Below are 23,716 nucleotides of genomic sequence, written 5' to 3'. Positions count from 1 at the left end.
TCTCCCCTCACTTTGGCTGCCTTCGGATGGCTGGAAAAAACTGTGTGTATGTTTTCAGTTGTCATTGAGACTGGTGTCATGTGAGAGGATGGCTTCCTGGTTGGAAACCCCACAAACCCAACTTCTTCCCTGCTGAAGGTTCCCCCAGTTCCAGGCACGTTGATAAAAGGGACCTGCCATTTGCTAACACTGCTAGCCAACATCTGAGCCTCTCTGAGCCAAAACCCCCCAACTTTCGGCTCGGTTTAACTGATCATCCACCAACCCATAAATACCTCTGTATGTGAAAATGTCGTGACTTAATGCAGAAGGTGTAAAGGAAGAGATAGTGAGCTGTTCCCTCTTCTAGGGCATATAGAAGATGCTGGGGTCCAGTGGGGGTAGCAGCAACCTCAACTACACATCTAGTGTGGCAGTTTTGGGGCTTGGGGCAGTTGGAGTGGTTCAGTGCCATCTCTGCATGACGTGTGGAGCTGATTAATTATAAACAGGCACTCGTGGGCTGCGATGAGTTGTTGGTATTGTACATCAGACTCTACAAACCAGCTGTTTTCTTTAACAATAACAAGGAAAAAAAGTTTCCATTCGTTAGCAGTCTGTCTCTCTGTCTGCAGCGTGCCGTGGCTGTGTAAACCATGAAGTGCTTTTTTAAGAATGCAGAGTGCTTGTTAAGTACAATAACAGCCAGAGCTGGGCTGCAGGGAGGACTGACTAAGAGTTAGTTGGGCACAGAAAGTTTTTGCTTCTTGATGTCATGCATTGCAGTGTTTCTTGCAATCCGTGGGAGTCATTTGATACCTGTGAATGAGTTTTTGATACCAGAGTTAAACCCCTGGCTGCTCCTTACTGAACTGGGTGCCTTTTATTTCTGCAGGTTCTGTGGTCTGACTCTTCAGTGACGTTGGTAACTAAATCTTCCGTGGAAGTGACTGAGTTTATTTCAAAGGTAAAGGCATCCTTTGAAAAGGGTGAGATGTGTTGTCCATTCATGTAATATCATTCAGTGACCTTTCTGAGATAAGAGAGAGACTGAATTCCTTCAAATGTTCAACTTATAGTTCACCATGCCTTGAATTACGTGTGAGTAACGAGTCCTCTTTTCAATTCCTGTTTGTAATCCTCCACCTCCAGCTGTCTCAGCTGTATCCAGAAGAAAACTTGGAGAAATTCATTCCTTGCCTAGCTGGTCCAGATTCATTTTACCTAGAACGGAACCACATGGACCTGGAATCGGACCTTAGGTATGCTGCTTCGCTTTGCTTCGATCCTTAACTTCAGCATTTGCTAAACTCTATCTTCCCAAAGTCAAGACTGAAATCCACCACTGACAGAGCCACGGTAGATATTTTTCCATAGCCAGAGCCAGCAGGTGCGTGCCTAGATTATTTTTCATGGCAAACAGCATTAACATTTTGAGCAGTCCTCTCTGTGCTTCAGGAATCACAGCGTACCGACAGGAATTCGGTAGGGTAAGAGAGAAAGCATGCTGCTGCTGCTGCTGCTGCTGCTGTTTAGCTAGCAACAGTCTCCACAAATCTAGGTTAATAGAGCAGCAATCTGTGCTCACACAGCAACGGCTGTGTCTTTGGGAGAGGAAAATAACTGTTCCTCTGTGTGCTACGTATCTGACAAATGCAGAATCAAATTGGGGGTTTTCAGGGCAGAAAACACATCAGGGCTGCACTCATCTATTGCTCACAGACTTGAAAAATGACCATTACACAGATATGGTCAAAATGATCTCCGGTTTGATGACTTTTTGTACATCTTCAAATCTACAAAAGATTTGGTTTGACAAAACACAGTTAAGCTTCTGTGACCGTGAGGAGTCTGGTGCTGCTGGCTGAAGACACTGCAGTTACAAAGTTTTAGGAGACTGCTTTATTTTCTCCCCAGAAGTTCGATGTAGCCCTGAGATCTCCATCTTTGACTGAAACATTTAACAGAGTGAAAAAAACCACACGGCAGTAACATGAGGTTAAGAAGTTGTAAGGACAGGAGTAAATGTGTCTCACGTCTCCTTTGACTGAGAGTTTCACGGTGTTTTTAACTCCAAAGGGTTTTTATGTGTCTTAGTATTGCTTTCAAGATGTCATGTAGGGTTTACCATCACAATCGGACAGACAGCTGTAATTTAGTGACAGTCAAATGGGACTTCTGGTTGTTTCTGTTGAACCTGCAGGTATTTGGCACCATTGCCTTCCCACGTGGTGAAAAACGACCACGTTAGAAAGTTCTTCAGCACCTCATCCCCTTCACAGCAACTTCAGAGTTCAAGTAAGTTTAAATGAAGTTTTAAATTACTTAATTTGTAACCAATATGCATTTTTTTAACCCAGTGCTATTTCTAACTTCCATTCCTTGTTTTCAGATCCTGGCAACCCCTCCCTTTATAAAGTAGGAACTACGCTGGGAACATCTGGAAGGTGAAGTGTTTATTTTGTTTGCATCTGTTCTGGCTGTAAAACCCCACTCTGTAGGCAGCTGTCTGTCTTCCCTAGGGGATTTATTTGAATCTATACTTTCATATTCAATTGTAAGGAAGAGAAAAATGCAAGGAGTTCTGTCTTTAGTGTGTGGTCTGCCCAAAACAGTTAGTGTCAGTAATTTCAGCATTTCTAGTGCTGTCGTCTGTTCATTTCTGAAGTGCTTCTAGAAAACACGACTCTGCAGCGTGCTTAAATGTTTCCTTGTACTGCAGTTCTCCTTCCAGTGGGAGGAAGGAAAAAGTGACCTCTTCTCAGTCAGCCTTGGAAAAAGAAGGGAGGAGATACTCTTGCCTTTTGTTAGGATTTAAACTCAGCCCTAACCTTTCTCTTGAGACAGTTTTCATTTTCTCTGCAGAACTCTTCAAGGAGCCAACATTGTGGGTTATTTTACCACTTCCACCTGTACAAAAACCATCAGGTCCACGAATTACACTGAGGCAATTTTTAATAATGCAAAACTGAACCAAGGCCATTTTCACTTAGCCTTTTTTTTTTTCTTAATGTTTTGTCACAGAGAGGTTGTAGAACATACATATGTCTTCTATGATTATGGAAGGAAATCAGGGGGAAGCTCTTTACTATGAGAGAGGTGAGGTGCTGGAACAGCTGCTCAGAGAGGCTGTGGATGCCCCGTCCATCCCTGGAGGTGTTCAAGGCCAGGTTGGATGGGGCCCTGGGCAGCCTGGGCTGCTATGAAATGTGGAGGTTGGTGGCTCTGCCCGAGGCAGGGAGGTTGGAGCTTCATGGTCCTTCAGATCCCTTCCAACCCAAGCCGTCGTGTGATTCTATTCTATGATTCTACAAAATCTCTTCTTAAGTTACAGTTTATTTGCCCCAAGCTGTTGAACAGCACGGATAGAAACGTGTAAGTTGTGTCAAACAGTGCAGGTTCCCCCAGCAATCCCACAGGTGGCAGATTGACATCACTACTGCAGTGGCAGAACTCAACGTGACATAGATTCAAGTGTGCTAACTCAACCCTTGTTCTATTTTGCAGACCTATATGTGGAGTGGCAGGCATTCAGTCTTCTCAGAACCACGTCCAGCACTCAGCTGCTGCTCCCGTAGCGCTGCCCCACTGCTCCCATGCAGGAGGCACCGGTTCATCCCTGGCTTATCGCAACCAGATGGATGCTGCATCACCCATGTTGATGTCTTCCAGCCCGCAGACCCCTCAGACACAGGAGCAAAATGGGATCTTAGACTGGCTCAGGAAACTGCGGTTGCACAAATACTATCCCGTCTTCAAGCAACTCACCATGGAGAAGGTAGGGCAGTGTGCTGAGTTGGGAATGGAGTCTGCAGAGGGAGGAGTTGCACACATCTGTGTTTAGAATTGTGGCAGTCGCTGGTTCAGCAGTCATATTTTGATGAAGTCCTCCTCCTTAGAGTCGTAGAATGGTTTGGGTTGGAAGGAACCTTTAAGATCCTTTGGTTCCAACCCCCCTGTGCAGGTAGGGACGCTGCCCACTAGGCCAGGTTGCTCACAGCCCCATCCAGCCTTCTTATTTTCAGTTGCCTTGTGCTCAGGCCAGGGCTATGAGGCAGCTGCCGCTTCAGATTCCTTACTGAATTCTTGGAGATCCGATTGCATGCTGACTTTGAGAGCTGTGCTTTGGCCCTGGTCATCCCTTTCATGTTCAGTAACTCACATCTGTGGGATATTTTTTGTTTGTTTGTTTCTGCTTAAGGATTGATTTTTCTCCCCAAAACATTCGGTTATCCCTTTTTGTCAGAATAGATTCCCAGAGACTTTTTCCAAGCAGTGTGCAGACAAATAATACTGACGCATGCTGCGTTTTAACTGACTAGATGTCAGCACTTCTACAGCATTTTCTCCGGCTCCATCTGTAGAGCTGTTAAACGAAATCCATGTCCTGTCGCTGTATTTTAGCTTTGAACGCCCTCCGGTGGCCAAAGGGCTTCGGTTGAATCACGTCTAAAGCAGGAGAGAGTTTTGTGATGGTCATACATGGGGCACATGTTTAACTGTTGGCAGTCTTGTGGTTTGATGTTCTTTGTCAGGAGAGGAAAATAGAATGGATTTCTCCTTTAATAAAGAAACAGAACTGTGCATATTCTGATGCGTTGGTATTTTCCCATTTTAAAAATAGGCATGTGGAACTGTGCATGCCTTATGGGCTTTCATTTTAACTATTTAAACTATAATAATATTTTAAAAACTATATAAATATTTTACTATTGTGTTTATATCCTACGTATTTCACTATACAATTTAATGGTAGAGTGTGTTTTCAGGCCAACTGCTGGGATGACTGCTTGTTGATTTCTGCATTAAATGACATAACGAGGAAAACCGGAGTGGTTTTCTTTACAAGAACTCAATCCTGAAACTCACTTATAGCACGGAGTTCTATTTTCATAACTACAGAGATCACTTTGTCTTTATTGTGAAGAGTTAATATAAGCACAGACCTAAATTTAATCTCCAGCAGTTCTTTCATTCAAGGCCCCCACACTTCTGTTTGACACTGATTCTATAATAAGACCAGATCTGAATTTCTTTGAATTAACATATGTTAAAAACGACTTTAAAGTTACCTTTGAGAATGCATCTTGACTGAAAATGTAAATGAGAGCATTGAGGGCTGTAAAACTCCCCGTGTTTTCTCTTTACAAGTTCCTGAGTCTAACGGAGGAAGATCTGAATAAGTTTGAATCCCTCACCATGGGAGCAAAGAAGAAACTCAAGACCCAACTGGAGCTGGAGAAGTAAGTGGAGAGGAAGGCTCTTATTAAGCTTTTAAGAGACTTAATGCAAGTTCATAGAATGGCCTGGGATGAAAAAGACCACAGTGCTCATCCAGTTTCAACCCCCCTGCTATGTGCAGGGTCACCAACCAGCAGACCAGGCTGCCCACAGCCACATCCAGCCTGGCCCTGGTTGTTCTCACACAGTAAGCCTACCAGATTCCCACCTGTAGATAAAGATGACACCTACCTCTCACTCTCCAGCAATACCAGTTGCTTGGGAAAGCTTCTGAAGATGCAGAGCTGCCTGCTCAGGGTTGTATGAGGATAACCACAAGCAAAGGGTCTGTGAGCAACCCAGTCGCAGCATGAATGCACCATGACAGCTCTTCTGAGGAGGGGATCATTTCTGCACTAATTTACAAAAGACACGTACTGATGCATGGGATTTTTTTTTAACTTGTATAACAGATACAGCAAAGCAGATGTACAAAGTACGTTTTATATTTAGGCGAGTTCCATTTGAAATGTGCCTTAGACAATCTTAGGATCATTTCAGTGGAAGGTGGAGGATTGTGCCTATCCTCAGCTGAACTCAGCATTACTGAACAAGCAGACACCCTCTCACCTGCAGGAATATCATAGAATCGTAGAGCAGTGGCATTTCTGTTCTGCTTCTTTCCCTTCCCTTCTGTTTCTCTGCCTGATTGTTTGCTTTCTCTGCCTTATCTTGCTGTCTGAGTAATTAACCAGTCTTTATGCCCATGAAACTTGCTCTTGTTTTGTCAGATTAAGTAATTTGTGTGTAAATAATTCTTGATGATGGTACACACAAAGGCTGTGTGTGGGAGGGAGGCACTTCTATTGGGCTGCTGATATTAGTGAGGAAAACAGACAAGCTTACTGGGTACATAAACCTTCCTTCAATACTTGTTGGGTTTGTTCTTGATAAGTAGCTTCTGACATCGTGGAGTGTCCTCATTTAGTTTTTGGACTTACCACCTTAGATTTCATTTGGCTTTGCTTCGATGTTGGTGTCCATGGCTGTGTTTGGGCTGTGCCTACAGAGCGTGTGATAGAATGTAGTCACCATTTTATCGTGTTTTTTCCTCAAATAAATGCAGTCGTGATGGCAGAAAGGACAAAGTGCTGGTAAGAAGCTGAGGTCAGGGCTGAAGTCATTGCCAAATGTTTCCTTTACAAGAGGCTGACTTTCTCAGATTATTTAGCGAGCTTTGTCTGCTTCAGTTTCATTCAGAAATTGATTTATCTGTTGATGTGCTTTAGCCAGTTTTTGTATCTTCACACGTTTCTCCATCATCCCATAGAGAAAAATCAGAAAAACGGTGCCTCAACCCCACAACACCTTCTTCAGTTACCAGCAGTGGTGTGGCAAGGGTTCCCCCTACTACACATGTGGGGCCTCTCCAGAGTATTCGTGGCAACCATGCTGCAGGTAAGAAAGAGGAGCAGAGGACAGTGCTGTGCTCTCAGGTCTGAATATGTCCATTCTCTCACTGCTTTTCCCCCAGTCTGTCGTGAACTTCATCTTCCAAAATGCCATCAGCTTAACAGGAAGCAATCAGTCTGATTCCTGTGTGTATGGAGTGTAGTAGAAAGTGGTTGCCTCTTTGTGGCTTCCGTGGCTAGCTGCACTAGTCAGAAACTGCTGTGTCTCCGGAGTGCTGCTGCTTAGTCAGTGCCTGTCTCCGTAAGGCTCTGTATTGCATTGCTATAACTTAGCTGGTTTTGGCAGCTGTAAGAGCTGGTGTCAATGAGGTGCTACCATTGTTGTCATCTGCAGAGCTGCGGGTGGACGTAGATCAGCCAGCCCATCCTCTGCCCCGGGAGGGCAGCTCCTCCGAGTACTCCAGCTCTTCTTCCAGCCCCATGGGGATCCAGACGAGGGAGGAGAGCTCAGACAGCGCCGAGGAGAATGAGAGACGTAAGCAGACGCGGCCAGGGAGGGGACTGGTGTGGAGCTGCTCTGTCTTGTGAAGCTGTTGTGCTTATGGATATCTCTGTCCCTAGGTTTGGAGATTCACTTAGACGGTTCTGAAAAGGAGAAGCCGGTGATGTTACTGAACCATTTCACTTCGAGCTCTGCCAGACCCACTGCTCAGGTCTTACCAGTGCAAAATGATGCGGGCTCCAATCCGTCCGGCCACCATACTTTGCCAATGCAAATGATGTCAGCGGCCTCTACTCATATCACCCCCATTCGGATGCTAAATTCAGTGCACAAATCAGAGCGTGGCAATGCAGACATGAAGCTACTTTCGTCGTCTATGCATTCACTTTTATCTTTAGAAGAAAGAAATAAAGTCTCTCCCGGACCTAGAGGCAGCATAAAAATGGAAAAGAGTTTTGGGAATACAGTAGTGGATGTCATGTCTGCACCTTCTCCCCATCAGCCCTTGCAAGTGCTTTCGGGGGCTGCCGAGAACAGCTCGCCCACATCTACTATTAACTTTGGGCCTCGAACCAAAGTCGTCCACGCTTCAACTCTGGACAGAGTGATGAAAACAGCTCAGCAGCCAGGACTGATAGTAGAGACGAGTACTGCTGCCACTGTCACATCCAGCACGGTCTTCCACGTGGCTCGCCCACCCATCAAGCTCTTGGTATCATCCTCTGTTCCTACTGATCCTGCCATTGCTGGACAGACTTCCTGCTCCAGTAATATGCAAATAACGGTATCCCCTGCAATAATAAACCCCCGGACTGCTCTGTATACAGCCAACACCAAAGTTGCCTTTTCTGCAATGAGCAGCGTGCCCGTGGCACCCATGCAAGGCAGCTTCTGCGCAAACAGCAACGCGGCCTCATCCAGCAGCCACCCCTCCACGTCCTTTGCAACCATGGCCAACCTGCCCAGCTGCCCCGCACCCAGCTCCAGCCCCACGCTCTCATCCGTCGCCGAGAACAACTTCTACAGCAACAGCAGCAGCAGCAGCAGTAGCAGCAGTAGCAGCAGCAGCGGGTCTGCGGGAAGCATCCCTGTGCCCAATCAGAACCACCATCACCACCACCACCAGCAGCAGCAGCCGCAGCCGCCCGGCTGCATGGTGTGCAGCTCCTGCGGCTGCAGCGGGAACTGCGGCTCCAGCGGGATGACCGTCAGCTACGCCAACTATTTCCAGCACCCGTTTTCAGGACCTTCAATGTTTACTTTCCCATTTCTGCCCTTCAACCCTCTGTGCAGTAACGGCTACATCAACACGCAGCAGTACAACAGCAGCACCACCTTCCCCGTGGTCCACACCGCCTACAACAGCGGCATCGCTCCGGACTCCGTGATGACGGGGCAGTCGACGTTTGCGGTTCCGCCGATGCAGAACTTTATGGCAGGGACAGCAGGGGTTTATCAGGCACAGGGAATGATGGGAAACGGCAATGGTTCGAGTCACAAAAAAAATGGGAATCTCTCCTGTTACAACTGTGGGGCCAGTGGGCACAGAGCTCAGGACTGCAAACAGCCTCCAATGGATTTCAATCGACAAGGTAACGGTGGGCGCGGGGCCCAGCTCAGCACAGAGCACTGGGCTGGGCTAAGGGGAGTCCCACAAAGAGGGAAGGTGTTGGTTTTGAGCTCTTTGTGAAGTGTGAAACACACGGATGGGGAGGGAGGTTCTGTTGGCAGGTTGCAGCAGAAACGTGGCTGCTTGTCCCTGTAATCCTGGCTATAGATTCAGGTTCCCCTGGAAGTCTGAGTTCTAAACGTATCTGCTGCCTCCTTCCCTCCTTCCCAAACCAGTTACATAAATGGAGGATTACTGTTCAAATCCTCTTGAAGGTCCCACGTTGGAGTTTGCTGCTTTGCTCCTTCTGTAGGGCATACTGCTTAATGGTACAGCTCTGGGAGAGGACTGAAATCCTTCATTCTGGGCAGGAAACAACTAAGAGGAATGTCGCTTTACCGGGTACAATCTGCAGCCCCATTTTCCTCTGTTTTTTTTTTATCAACTTGTTGTTTTTAAAACATCTGCATGTGACACGAGCTTAAAAATTTGATAGGGACTTATGACTGGAGCAAGCAGCATTGAAGTGCTGCGTTTTACATCCTTCTTGCCTATAGCATGTGCCTGCATTTGTTTTTGTGCAGTGCAGGTGAGACCTCAAATGTTTACAAATCAACAAGCACCTGATTTTGAGGCAGCAATTTTCAGCAGTGCTAACATGTAAATGAGTGGGGTTCCTGCATCTCATCTTTTGCTCTTGGCTGATGGGACAGAAGTGGCACTTGGCTCCAGTGGTGCTCATTCAGAAGTGTGGCCTGCTGCCTTTCAAAGCTGAATTTCATAACCAGATATCCACTGAAACTCTCCCAATCTAATCTTTGCCAGCCCTAAAGCTACATCTGAGGCAGTGAGTCTGGCTGTGTGAAGCCGTGCTTTGGTTTGGGCTTCTGTCAGCCATAGGCACGTGCTTGTTAGGCTTTTCTGCAGCTGGAGCGCAGTGCTGTGGGCTGTGTTAGGCTGCAGTGTGTGTTAGATGGCCCAGGAGAAGTGGTTTGGGGAAGTTCTGAGGTGTAGGCACTGTGAAAAGCTTTGTGTTGTCTAAATCTTCTGTTTCCTTTCCCCCAGGTACTTTTAGGCTGAAATATGCTCCTCCCTCCGAAAGCCTTGACTCCACAGACTGATCTTTTACCTGGCAAGAAAAATACTGTAAGCCATGGAGATAGAAGGAGACTGAACTACAAAACTGAGACGTCCAGTTGCTGTTAAGCTTAATGTATTTTTTAATCCAAAGGTGCTTTACTTTATTAGACTAGGTAGGAAATCTAGCTTAGGGGTGCATCGAACCCATTTTTGATTGCCAAATTCAAGCTTGGATCTTGTTGTTGGAACTTCTGACCCCGTGTCGTAGGACGATGCGTACTGGATGGATGGTGGAGCTGGCCAGCTGCATTTTCTGTTGCAAGTACAACACCCTACGTACTATTTTTGCTGGAGAACGTTGCCATACGTGGACTCTTGAAGGTAAAGGTCTGACTCCAGGGCAGCTACACGGTGAGGTGGAAGCTGGAGGCGGAGGTGGGAGCGGCCGTTTGCCAGAAGGACTTTGGCACCCCTGGGCTAGGTAAAATGTCTACTTTTTTTCAAAAGTGATCAGGCACTAATCTCTGGGATTTTTAAGGATTGCACTACAGAAGAATGTAAAACTCTTCGAGCTTTCTGCACTTCTAGCAGACGGTGTCACTCTGAGACCAGTGCAAGAGGCAAAGAAGTTCCGACCTTTACCGACTGGCACCAGCAGGCTACGAGACTTAACGACACAATAACAATCTTAAGTCAGTCTCTCCTTTCCCTTCCAAAAGAACACATGCAGCGGTTTCGGTTCCTTCTGGAAACAAACTTGTGCTTCGTTGTCTTACCTGTTAGCGCTGGGTTCCCAGCGATGGAATATGCTTAGTTTCCAAGGGTCCAAGTCCCAGAGACTGCAGAGTCATAAAGGCTTCGAGGATATGTTCCTGTAGTACACAAAACAACCTTTACGTCCTGTTACTGTACATAGGTCTCTTTCACAGAAACCTTATTATTCTGCTTTTGTAAATGAATTTTAAACCATCCTAAAGAAGAACTCTGGCAGCAGAGTTTGTAAGCTTTTGCTTTACTTTATATTAAAAAGAAACAAACCAACCCAACCGCCCAACCCTCTGACTCCTACCCCACGGCTTTTGCTACGGGATTCAGAAGTGGTAGAAGTCAGAACATGTAAGAGGTAGTAAACTTCATTATTCTCAAGACTTGGAAGGATTTACTGTCAGCCTCCTTCGTTGCAGTAGATTGTAGATGACTAGCTTTGGTGTTAACTACTTAGCGTACATAATTTGTGGGTGATAAATCTAAATTAGGGCTTGAGAGGAAGCCAAACAAATCCTGAACTGCTCGTTTGAAACAGTTTGGTCCCGTCTCACTGAAGGGAGGTACAAACCTCGTGGCTCACCCCAGGAATTCGGCACTATTCAGCGGGTGATGCGTCTGACAGAGAGATGTTTGCACACTGTCATCTGGAAGATCTTAAAGCCTTGTTTACACTGGGAGGCATTTCTCACACCCAGGACGTGTTGTAGCGGCGCAGCTGACTTTGGCTGGGGTCACAATCAACGTTTGGTTGCAAAAGAAAAGAAAAGGTGACGTCTTCTTCCTATGCAATGACAACTAATGTGAGGGGTTGCTCTCAGCCCGGCTCTCGCTGCTGAAACGCTCCTGTTGGCTCTGCCTGCGTTCTGAGCTCACCTGCGTCCAATTAACAACCTTCAGACCTGCAACACTAAAAGTGATGAAAACTGACAATGCAATTTACTTTGCCTTAATGAGCTTGAGACAATGGTAGGAACGATCTGCCGCACCGCGTTACGCCGAAGGAAACGGTTTTTGCTGACGATGTTTACTATTCACAGCTTTGGGGGTCTCTCCAGTGGCCTGGAACATGTGCTGAAAGCCAAACCTTAACCTATTTTTCACTTTTTTTTTTTTAAACAGTGTTTTAAACCGGAATCGTGTTTAAATAAACTGTCTCCACACTCATACAAGTGTTAAACACCTTCTCAAAATAGCAAAAATCGACAGGAGAAGAATATCTGTTTTCTGTACTGGTTCTGTTTTGTTTTAACGCCCAGGGCTGGGAATGTAGTCTTGTCCGATCTCATCACCGCCTCCAAACCATAACTAAAGGACTGTAGGACTGAACTCCTGTCCAGCAAACTGTTTCATTCCTACCTTCAGAGCTTTCGTTGGGGTTGTTTCCTTTGTGTGAAGTTAAGGCCGATGTTTCTTCGAGTGGCTTCCGTGTACTTTTAGGTAACGTTTTGAAAATGGTGAAGTCTGATCTTAGAGTAAGTTCAAATTCAGAAGTCTCGAGTACCTTAAAGCAACGTGAGCGTGATAGAGAAGTGTCTGACGAACTGGCACCAATGATAGAGCCTTCCCTGCACCAGAGCCAGCTGTGGCTTCAGATCTGCTCGTCAGCGCTGTCCGCTTTGGACCAAGAACAGCCAAAGCTGGTAAGTCTGAGCAGAGCACTTCAGTTCCATAAAATACCCCTCCGTCTGTTTTTCAAAGACCCAGCCCCATCTCCCCACCCCCTGAGAAGTAAGGCAGCTCATTTTAGAATAGTAGTTCCAGCTTCACTGGCTGAAAGAAGCAGTTCTTCAAACCTATTTTTGTACATTGAGAGATTTCAAAATATGCTATTTATTCCTATCTTTGTCCTGAAAGTATAACAAGAGTTAGTTCTCAACATGGATCTCACTGTGGAATAGAAATGAGTTGGATGTGTGAGGCAGAGGGGAGCCCCGAGCTGTGCCCTGTGGGGTGCAGGGAGGCTGGATGTGTGGTGAGGAATGCATTTCCAGGAGTGTTTTCCTTTTGATGGGAATACCAGAAGCAGGGTGGGATCTCCAGCCAGCTCCTCACCCTGCAGGCTCTGAGGTGAGCATGAACAGATGCCCTGCTTGGTGCTGAGCAGTAGCAGAACAAGCAAGGAAGGCTCATTTCAGCAAGCAAGGTATTGATCACAGGTTTCCTTCATCTCTTTCCTTCAAACGACGTCACGCTTTTCTTTTCATGAAGGCTTTTCAGTAGCGTGCACACCATGGTCCTTAAATCTTAGTACATTAAGCAACAGACTTCCAGTAACGATGGTCTAACACTAGGCTCTCACCATTACCCCACATTGGGTTTAACGCTGCTTCTGGCAGGCAGGCTTGGAGGGGAAGAGACCCAGAGCTGCTTGGTGCTGTGTTTGGCATAGCAGCACTCCTCCCCAGAATGTGCCATCACCCAAATGCCCTTCGTATGGGTTAGCTGTCTGTCTGTAGCATCATCACATCCAGGAAGGTTTGTTGGAGGTCACGGATGCACAGAGGATTTGGAGCAGTCTGGAATGCCTGTGTGCAGGCAAATCTGGGCTGAAAGCGATGCAACAGCGCCAGCAAGAGAGTCTGGGAACCCTGAGCACCCCCACCGCCCTCCATCTGTTGTAAGAACCCCCTGGAAGTACCTGGATGCTCTCAAACAAAGGAGGAACGTGTTGGTACTGATGCAGAAAGCAAATCCTGCGTGTTTTCAAGTGCAGATTAACAGCTTCTCTTGGACATAACTTTCCATGAGGAATGAAGGAAACTCCTGCTCCCATTTGAGCCATTTCTTTTACTTCGGTCAATTCTAGTATTACAAATTGTGCATGTAACTTTATAAATATTTTAAATAGTTTTGTAAATATTTAATATTCAGCTAATTTGATTTTGAACTGTAAATGTCAAGTATTCTGGTATTGGGATTTTTATGTTTTATTATACTTTGTTAAAAAGTAAAAAATTGTACATTTTTAGAATGTTTTTATCTGAGTAAATTTAATGTATGGAAAATAAAGAGTTAAACAGAATCCCTCCCTTTTTTTTTTTTTTTTTGCTCATTCAAGGACTTCCCCTCTCTGGGGGTGGTTTCCAGGGTCTGGTTGTATCCCTGTTTGGCTGTGTCCCCCCCCATGCAGGTTGTAAATCACAGCTGTCACAGCACAGCACGTGTCCCAGCATCGGCCCTTCCCTGCAGGCAGACATGGGAGGAAGCTGCCCACAAATAACCACAGGAGCCGTCGTTCAGTTGGGATGAAATCCACCCCTACCAGCACTGTATTAATTTTAAAAAAGCAACATTTGTACAGGAATATCAGTCGATCACGTTGTAATTACAAGTCTGGTTTGTCAGTCATGAGTTAAACAATTCCTTACACAAACAGAACTAAACGGAGAACGAGCTGCATCGAAAAGTTTTACGCTGGAGTAAAAACACAAAGAACATTAAAAAATCATGAAGTAAGCATTGTGAACGAGATGCATGCAAAGAGGTGTAGGTAGGTACAAACTGTACACCTTACTGAGCTCGAGTGCCAAGACGCAGTAGTATTGCTTCTTCTCCCCCCCATTATAGTAAGTTAGCTTCCAGTAACAGATGGAGTTAGTTCACAGACACGTAATATACAAGAGGAATCTCATCCTGCTACACTTCACTTGACAACGAGTCTAGAGGAAAAACACGGGGCTTAGCAGACAGCCTTCCCCTGCACAGGCTGCTCCCTGCTGGGCCAGCAGTCACACCAAGGCTCCAGGTCCGTGCAGGAGGCTTCGGCGATGGAAAAACACTTTGTTCATCACATCCCAACAGCAGCTCCTGGACGTGAGGAGCTGTTAGAAAGCGGTTCTGCCTGAACCCCACCAGCGGAAACATGCAGAACAAATGACACAGCGGGGTCTTAATGCCAGCAGCATGTCTGAGCCCGGTGCTCAGGACGGAGGTGCATTAACAAAGCTGTTCACCTGCTCCTGTCACAGGGCTTACACGCACCGGCTCGCTTCCCACCAGCCAACCCTGCTGGCAGCAATGCCCTTCACCTCCTCCCAGGCCAGGGCTGCAGCTCGGAGGGAGGATCTTTTGGAAGCAAGGCCCTATAAACAACAGTGTTTCACTGAACACGCAGGCATTGGGAATTCACGACAGACTGGAGTTTATTTCAGTGTTACCTGTCCAGGTGCTTACAGTTAATGCTTCCTAAAACTATAATAAAGCTGTGGTGTTTGGTATGAGTTATTTCAGAAAATGGCACTGTCCCTACGTCAGCAGTGCCAAAAGAAGAGGAGATGAAGAGCTGCAGTCGCACTCCCCCAGCTCACCCCAAACGCTCACCTTAACGGCTGCAGCACCGACACAGATCTCAGCGAGCTGCAGAAGGCAAAGCTCTGCTTTGGAACATGAAAACACGTTTGCTCTCAATTAGAAGCCCTCCCATTAAAAAAAAAAAAAAAAAAGAAAAGCTTTAAGGAATCATAGGGAGATTCTCCAGAAAACTGTCACATGAAACACTTTAGCTCCTCACTGGTGCCTGTTTGCTCGTTAAAGTCAATCGAGTGTCCCTTTATTTGCAATCGTCACATGCACAATTGGGTTCCATTCGTCAAGTCCAGACATGTAAATGTGCCTGTGTGGAATATTACAGCAGGTTTCAAAGCTGGAGGCGCTCGTCTGTACTGTTTAATAGTCACAAACAAGGCAAGGTAAGATAAAACACCTGCTAAAGCAAGACTATGCTAAGGTACTGAGAGCGTAGGTGACATCCGTTTCTTTCCCTGGGGTGCGTGTGGGGAAGAGTGGGGGTGATGGCCAAGGGTAAACTGAAATCCTAGGCTAGAAGCCACCTGCGTGTCCTAGACGGAAGATTGCACTCCGAAAGTCTCCTGAGAGGCATACACCATGTACAGGAAGCCGTCCTCGTCCTTCTCGCTCTCGTACACCTCGGAGATGGGCGTGGAGACGCTCACCATGCTGTGTCCGTTCACCAGGAGGAAGAAGGCCTGGTTGGAGTTCAGCTGCAGGCGTCGCCTGTTAGAAGTCAGGAAGCAGGGAAGGAGGTTCACAGGGATGACAATGCAAGCAAAGGCTTTAGGATGGGGGGTAAAACAAAGTCCTCCGCCAATGACAGCAGTGGGAAGTCTCCACCTCAAGCAGCCCTGCCTTACAGAAGGCATTTGGTTCTCACCCTATAGCTGGATGAAATTCATCATCTGCCAAGTGCTCTCAGACACAGCTGCAGGCAGAAACCCCCATCTCACAGGAACAGCACAGGCTGCGCTCCCAGAGAGCATTAAACCGAAGTGAACAGGGAGAGGTGTTCCCTGCCAGGATGACATTGGGGCAGCAGATCATCCCATACAACCTGCAAACACGACCCATGGACCCTTTGGCTTTTGGCTGAGCTCCACAGCACCTCACTGGAAAGGTAAACCTGAGAAGGTAAAACTGGCACAGCTTCCACCTGAGGGCTCCGTTCCTATTAAGCTCACTTTGACACCAGCACTGTCACAGCCCGTGTTGAACCTTTCATCTTTCCTCCCATGAGAAGCACCACAGGAAGACAGAGAGCAACAGAATTTCCAGACTGCGTAGCACAACAAACACCTCCCCTGGGTGTGTTCCCTGCATCACATTTTTTTCTGAGCCAGGAAAATACATATTGCTGTTAAACTCCCTCCTGAAAGCAGGTCTGCAGAGAAGAGCTAACTAACAAGTCAGCAGGAGGAACAACAGGTAAGAGGAGGTGCAAATGGGGAGAAAAGAACAACGAAAGGCTTCTACTCTTCTTCACTCTACACTTCTGCTCACTGCTGAGCTGGAAACAAGCATTTCCTCAGTCTCAGTCACAGCCTGGGAAGGGCCCTCCCACTGTGAGCACTAACAGCAGCAGAGAAGGCAGCAGCTCTCTGAGGCTGGGCAGGGGCAGCCTGCACTGCACACCGGTTCTGCTGTGCACAAGAGGAGCTGGCTGAGGACCAAGTCCAGCCAGTATTAAGTTAACAAAGCCAAATAAAAGAGGTGGGGAAAATCCTGCATCTTGCTGTTAAACTTCTTGCCCGAGGCCTTCATTAGAACTTCTAGATCACTTGGGGCATCAGGTTCTTACTTCCAGAAACCCTATCTCAATTCCTTGGCAATGCCAGAGCTGAGACTTGCTCAAGGCTTTTATCAAAGCCTCCAGGGCATGGAGTTGTTTGGACACGTGGGACAATACCCAGCTTTTACAGCTCCGTGTTACACCATGACTGCAGCAGAATTGCTGGGTCACAGCCTGAACCATGGCTGAGCAGGTGAGGAGGTGTAGCTAACCCAGGGAGCTCAGCTGCAAGCCGTGCAACTGAGTGACCAGAAGGGGATCCACCCCTCCTCACTCTCATTTAAGGGCTAGCAGCCAAGGAAGCAGCATTTCTCTGCACAGAGATACACTCCTCTTGAGCTGCCATTGGTCACTGGAAGGGGAGAGTCAATTTTCCTGCTTTTTTTTTACCTGCTGTTGCTCTGTACTGCCTGTATCCCGTTAGAGGGCACTGTCCCAGCCTTTTGCTGCCATACAGTGACCAATGAAAAACAAATTCTGGTTTGCTGCTAGCCTCCAAGTTTACTGCTTGAGAGCTCTTACTAATCAAATATTCCTGCCTGACGGTGTGCCAAGAGAACTTCGCTTTGAGCAGAAGCTCTGACTGCAGTTCAAAGCCACACAATTCCCATTTCATGGTTATTTCCCTTTGGCCTTTTCTAGTAAGCAAAGCTCAAACACCAACAAGGAACAACACACAAACCACAGCCTGTGCAGATAGCTGTGTCAAGGCAGCACTCGTCTGAATGTATGTTTTTCAGGCCTAAGTGCTGTCAGTGAGGATAACCTCATTTCATGATCAAAGGATGCCAGTGTCAACCCCAAGCAGCAGCTTGGAGCTCTGACTAGGAGCCCCAGCTCCCCCTCCAGCAGTGGGAGGCAGGCACTCCAGAGAGGGACTCCCAGGCAGAACACTGAGAAGGCATCCCAAAATAACCAGGCAGGAAGCACTGGGGCCCTGGGCCATGTCAGACAGGGATTCTCAGCCCGACTCCCTTCTTCCTATCTGGGAAATGGTTATTTCTCTCAAGAGCAAACTGAGAGCTCAACCTTTTTCAAAGGTCTTTCCCAGCAGAGCCAAAGGAAACGTGCCTTCTTGTGAATCCATCCTAGTGATGATAGAAGCACTTGTTAGATGCCTTTTCCATTTAAGGGGTTCCCAAAGCTACACGCTGGGTGGGCTGTACACTGTTGATGCAGTGCACTGGGTGGAATCACAGCATACTACCTGATAATTTTGATTAGCTCGCTCATGTTGACGTGATCTGGCACCAGGAATTTGGTCTTATCCAAAACAGGAAGCTGCTTCTCCCCCTTGTACCTTTCAATGATCACCTAGAGAGAAACAAAAGAAAGCAGCAGCAGATGTGAAAGGCAGAAACGGTGCCTAGAGCCCTCATCCCCCTCCATTTTAAACACAGCAAAGTAGGAGGATTCACCCTAAACTCCACTGCACTTCATTTACAAGTGGAAGTCTGGTTTGTAAATGTCACATCTGCATTATAATCACTGTCACCTGCCTGTCTTCTGTTTGCAAGAGTCCCTGTAAGATGGGGGAACAAACAGGTTTAGCAGCACACACTTGCAACTTCAGTGCAGTTTTAAAATGGTTTACTCACTGGGCTCCTTCTATCTAGCTCTGAACTACCCAGCAACAAGGAAACCAGGAAAAGGTACAGCAGGCTTTTCTCTAACACACTGCATTGGCTACTATGGAAGCCTGCAGCCTCACACAGCTCTCACCACAATTTCTCTAGCTTCTCCTGACTAACAGGCTGTGTCTAAGAACTACAGCTCTGGATTAGCATGCCAGTCTGCTCTCCTGCCGTGGTTTCTCTCATGCATAAGAAAAAGTGACTTTTGAAGGATCTAAAGCCTTGAAGCAGAGAATTTCCTCCTTAATCTCAAGACAGCATGCCTAGGAACCAGTAATTCCATCAAGGTTGTTATGTAGTAACTACTTAACTCGTGAGGAAACTGTAGGTTTGCCAATTTAAGCAGCACTCTGCCCAGCAACTGTATGTAGTTCCTGCTTCTAAAGAATGATCTCAGAATTCGTTTCCACAGCCACACAGGCTTTGTTGTTTTTAAAATCAACGGTAGCTACGTGACACCATTCACTTGGAAGGGACTTGGATCGTGTCCACGCTCACGGGGCTGTGTTGATATTCAGAAGCTGCACAGGTGAAGGGATATTAAGCCAATTTAATTACATCAGAGAGAAACTTCCTTACATCAGTAAAAAAAAAATGCTGGGTAATTCTGGGGGGGGGGGGAGGGGAGGGAAATGCACTGTTTTTAGTGAGGTAGACTGTAAGCAATGGATAATATTGCCAACAGCAAAATGGAGGATGATAACCATACAGGAGTGATGCACCATCAGCATGACATCGCCATCTCAACTCATCCAGAACTGCTAATGATGATGATAATGAGGCAATGACTCAAGCTAGAACGTGGTCTGGCAAGCAGAGCAAGCCCCCAGGGAGCCCATGCATGCCTGTGCTGTCATTGCCAGTCTGTATCACTGCATCTTTAACGAGTTGCTCAGGTACCTCTGAATTTTACCCAGTAAAATCTCCACAGCCAACTTAAAATGAGAGCTTTGCTGTAAATCAGTGGTTTTCAATCTGTGGTCACAGAGCTTGGGGACTACTGCTAAGTGATCTGTGAAAGGTGGATGAAAAAGCAATCTTCTGTGAGGGAAAAGATTTGTTATGAAAGGGCCTTCTGGGAAAAGTGCAGATTCCAGATAAGTCCAAAAATTGCAACTATAAAGTATTACTTGTTCCCACGCCAAGCAGCATGCTAAAACAGCAGCAGTGGCTTCAAGAAGTAGCTTGATGCTAAAGTGAAGCTGGAAACCTTTCAGTTTATTTCACATGGAGACAGCAAGCTAAAAAGCTTGCACCACAACTGCTGCTTGCAGGCAGTCTGTTCTCTCTGAGAGCAAATTCTTCTGTGGCCATCAGCATTCATCGCTGAGCACCAAAGTTATGGCATCTGATTAACTTCTCATCTCTGCAAAACTTCCCAGTTCAACTCATCCATGCCTACAAATGCCTGAAGGGAGGAGGCAGAGGATGGAGCCAGCTCTTTTCAGTGGTTTCCAGTGCTGGGACAAGAGGCAGTGGGCACAAATCGGAGCACAGGAGGTTCCCTCTGACCACCAGAAGCACTGTGCTGTGCAGGTGACTGAGCACAGGCACACACTGCAACATTCCCCATGGAGATCTTCTGTAACCACCTGGATATGGTGCTGGGCACGCTGCTCTGCGTGTCCCTGCTGGAGCAAGGCCTGGTTTGACAGCCTCCAGAGCTCCCATCCAACCTCAACCATTCTGGGATTCTGCATTCCCCAACTTTTGCTTCCTAGAATGCTTTACTTGCATTGAGGATGCCATTTAAAGAAAAAAAAAAAAAAACAAAACCAAAACAAAAAAACAAAGTTTAAGCAGCATTTGGAGCTGACTTGATAAAGGCAAGTGGAAAAAGAAGGGCTGATCTCCTCTCTGAAGTGACCCAATGCTAGATGGAAGGATTTGACAACAAGTAACATTCCTGGAGATCTCAGAGCCACAACCCATTTCTCTGCAGACAAGCGTTTTCTGTCTTTCTCAGCACAGATTTGTGATGAAAGCCACGTCTGTCTCCAAATTACTGTGCTTTCTTCTTGATTAGCCTCTGTGGATTCTTCTTTCAGGGAAGAAAAATAAGTCCACTTCTGAGACGAGAAGAGCTGAACGCTCTGGGGACTCTCAAAGCTCAGCCTGGGTGTGGCTCTGAAGCTGCAACAGACAGCACAGGAAGCTCTGCTTCCCCTGCCCCCAGCCAGCACCTTGCTGTGGCAGCTGCCTGCTGGGAACTAGCAGAATGCAGAATGCTTCTGCAATCCAGGCTTAGTGAACAGCCAAAGTGTAATCTGGACACGAGGACAGCTCTCTTACAGGTTTTTAATAACAAACATGAGCAGAAATTGGGGTGATAGGAAGAAGACTCACCGGTATCTTAGTTGGATGTTGATCTCGGATCAGTCGTACATCTTCAACTCTTTGCTCTGCAAGAGATCAAAAGAACTGCTGTTCAAACATCTGCCTTCAATGCTGTGATAACTTCGTTTCCCCCGTGCTGAAGGGAGGACCATCAGGTTGGTGAAAGCCACAAAAGTAAATTCAGGCAAAGCTGTTTTTAAATGGGACAGCACCATAAGAAGCAAGAAGTCTCCTCTGACGGGTGGTACTCGGCTCTTTAGCCCCAGATGACAACTACTGCACACACACACACACAGGCTGGGACTCCTAGGAAATGTAAAGGGAGATGGACCCCACAGCCACCTCATCTTCTGCCCTCTACAACAGACATCTCATAAATGTATAGCACCAAATTACAACACCCAAGCTACAGACCAAGGCTGAACACCCTGTGTTATTTCTGCGACATCCCTGAAGAGGAAATTGCCAACAATTAAAATGTGAGACCTAAGCCCAGCTGAGGCCCAGCAGCATCAGCTTACACTGTACATTCTTGTATTACCCAGTTACAGTTTTCTATTTTGATTCTGCTGCACGCATTGTTGCAGAAGCAGTTGGGAGATTCTGGTACTTAGATATTTCACTGCTATCTGAGCCAGTTTTTAGGATAAAGTTCACCTCTCCTCAGACATAAATATTAATAGTACAGATGTTATGAGCCAGGCTAAAGTGCAACCCAGAGCCAAAGTAAACAGCCACGGCTGCTTTTAGATGTGCTTGCATCTGCTCCTACCCTGCCTACTGGCAGACTCAGTGGACTCAATTTTAACCTCTATGGTTCTTCTCAGTGTGCTGGGGCTTTCCAGGCCATCCTCATCTTGTAAACACTTCAGAGGGTGAAGACTGAGTGTTGCATCACAGCCTGACCACAGCTTCAGCAGGCACTGAGCTGGGGCGAGGTGCTGCTGGTGGCAGAAGAGCTTAGATCAGCACTGTCAGCTCCTTGCTGGCATGCTAATGCACAGCACGCATTACCTGTCCATCACTGAGCAACATCACTCAGCTCTCCATTAACCCACATTAAGCCCACGTGCATCAAACACATCCGTGTGCCTTTTGTGAGCCCAACGAGGAAATGCAGCTCACGTGAATCACGGCTTTAAGCTGGATGTGAATCAAGCAGAGAACTAAGGCAGCTAATATGCAAAGCCTTCAGCAGGCTGCTGGGCTGGGAACCTGCGAGGCCTAAGCCACATTCTCTTAAGTTCTTTACAGAGAGAGCGGTGAGGTGCTGGAACAGCTGCCCAGAGAGGCTGTGGATGCCCCGTACATCCTGGAGGTGTTCAGGGCCAGGCTGGATGGGGCCCTGGGCTGCTATGAAATGTGGAGGTTGGTGGCCTTGCCTACGGCAGAGGGGTTGGAGCTTCGCGATCCTTGAGGTCCCTTCCAACCCTGCGTGATTCTCCACAGAGCAGCATGAATACTCCGAGAGCACTGATAGCACCTAATTAAAACGCTCCTTTAAGAGTTCAACAACCAGCAACACCAGATACACAGGGAGCGGGTTGGCTCAATTCCTCAAGCGGAGCGGGTTGGATGGCGGCACTGCCATGCAGCACAGCCCCCCGCGGTGTGGGAAACACAAACCTGCTCAGCGCCAGGCGCGGCTCAGCACCGCTCTCTGACGGCACCGGTCGCAGCGGCAGCTGCTTGGCTGCCATCCTGGCCGAACTTAATACCTGCTGACAGGCGGCGTGTTCGGAAGGGCCTTGAGAGAAGGGCCTAACGGGGCGGGCAGAGCCGCGTCTCCCCCCGCAGCCGCCGGCGTCGGGGCGGCCTCAGCGCTCGGGAAGGCCCGACATCCTGCCATCCCTCCCGCACCACACACCCCGCCGCAGCGCCGAGACCCGGCAGCCGCCGCGTTCCCCCTACCCCACACACACACACGAAGCTCACCGAAAGTGCGGCGCTGCTTGAAGCTCTTTTCCGAGGGCATGGCGGCGGCGGCGGCGGCGGCTCGGCCTCAGGCCCGGCGGACGCTGTGCGCGGCGCTGCGCCCAACCCCGAGTGGCGGCGCCCGCCCCCCGCAGCCACCCCCAGCCGCGGCGCCATCAGCTGACTCCCGCGTCACGGCGGGGCGGGCGCTGCGACGCCGCCATCTTGAGTGTGGCGCGCCTTTGGTGTTTCTCCGTGACGCGGAGCCGTGACCGTTCTGGAATGCCCCGCTATGGTCCTCCACGCAGCCGTGATTCCCACTATATTTCTTCCTGGGGCACTACTGTTGTTGTTCCAGAGTGCCCCGCCGTGGTTCTCCTCAGGGACGCAGCCTTTGGTATCTCAGAGTGCTCCGCCATGTTCCTCCTCAGGGACACCCCGCCATGTCCCCTGCGGGCAGCACACAGCCACCGCACAGGCAGTCCGGCTCCCAGGACTGGGGGATTCTCCTGGCAGGTCCCACCACTGAAAAGAAAAACAACCACAAAAGCGCAAAACAGAGGGACATAGAATCACAGAATGGCCAGAGTTGGAAGGGATCTGAAGGACCATGAAGCTCCAACCTCCCTGCCACATGCAGAGCCACCAACCTCCACATTTAACACCAGCCCAGGCTGCCCAGGGCCCCATCCAACCTGGCCTTGAACACCTCCAGGGATGGACAGGGCATCCACAGCCTCTCTGGGCAGCTGTTCCAGCACCTCACCACTCTCATAGCAAAGAACTTCCCCCTGACATCCAACCTCAATCTTCCCTCTCTCAACTTAAAACCATTTCCCCTTGTCCTGCCATTATCTACCCTTTCAAAGAGTTGAAACATTCAGACATTCAGTGTTTTGCTCTCTCCCCATCCTCACCGTCTTTCTGTCACCCCAACATGACCTCCCTGGCTGCTGGGCTCTGCGCACAGTTACAGGTGTAGTGCTTTGATAAACAGGGTGAGGAAGACATTGCAAAGTAGATGTAAAAACCTCAGAGCAGAATTTTAGAGGCAGGTGTTTCACTTTGCTTGGCTTTCAGTCCTGCTGCCCCGTCACGTGCTGTTTGTCAGGCATCGATTCGATTGCAAACAGTGCTTGTTTCCAGCCAAGTTTACTCACATCCATCCTGCAGACATTC

At 47.9% G+C, this 23,716-nt stretch overlaps 2 protein-coding genes across 2 annotated transcripts in view; one reads left to right on the top strand and one right to left on the bottom strand.

Moving 5' to 3' along the window:
* Positions 1-15,017, top strand: part of ZCCHC14 (zinc finger CCHC-type containing 14) — a 46,185-nt gene extending 31,168 nt beyond the window's left edge. Inside the window, exons 4-13 of the mRNA XM_085234661.1 lie at positions 875-946; positions 1,132-1,241; positions 2,183-2,277; positions 2,372-2,426; positions 3,487-3,757; positions 5,131-5,222; positions 6,530-6,657; positions 7,006-7,146; positions 7,233-8,705; positions 9,788-15,017. Of these exons, the coding sequence (XP_085090787.1) occupies positions 875-946; positions 1,132-1,241; positions 2,183-2,277; positions 2,372-2,426; positions 3,487-3,757; positions 5,131-5,222; positions 6,530-6,657; positions 7,006-7,146; positions 7,233-8,705; positions 9,788-9,843 (2,493 nt within the window). The 3' untranslated portion in view covers positions 9,844-15,017. The remainder of the gene's footprint in view (positions 1-874; positions 947-1,131; positions 1,242-2,182; positions 2,278-2,371; positions 2,427-3,486; positions 3,758-5,130; positions 5,223-6,529; positions 6,658-7,005; positions 7,147-7,232; positions 8,706-9,787) is intronic.
* MAP1LC3B (microtubule associated protein 1 light chain 3 beta) lies at positions 13,806-22,718 on the bottom strand. The gene is made up of 4 exons (XM_085234662.1): positions 22,559-22,718; positions 20,633-20,688; positions 17,860-17,966; positions 13,806-15,583 (listed from the first exon to the last, which is right to left on the bottom strand). Exons 1-4 carry the CDS (start codon positions 22,596-22,598, stop codon positions 15,409-15,411), a joined length of 378 nt encoding a protein of 125 aa, XP_085090788.1. The 5' UTR covers positions 22,599-22,718; the 3' UTR covers positions 13,806-15,408.
* Positions 22,719-23,716: the final 998 nt, after the last annotated feature.

Source organism: Meleagris gallopavo, chromosome 13, assembly GCF_905368555.1.
Source record: "Meleagris gallopavo chromosome 13, MGAL_WU_HG_1.1, whole genome shotgun sequence".
NCBI lineage: Eukaryota > Metazoa > Chordata > Aves > Galliformes > Phasianidae > Meleagris > Meleagris gallopavo.
This window is presented reverse-complemented; position numbering and strand designations above follow the sequence as displayed.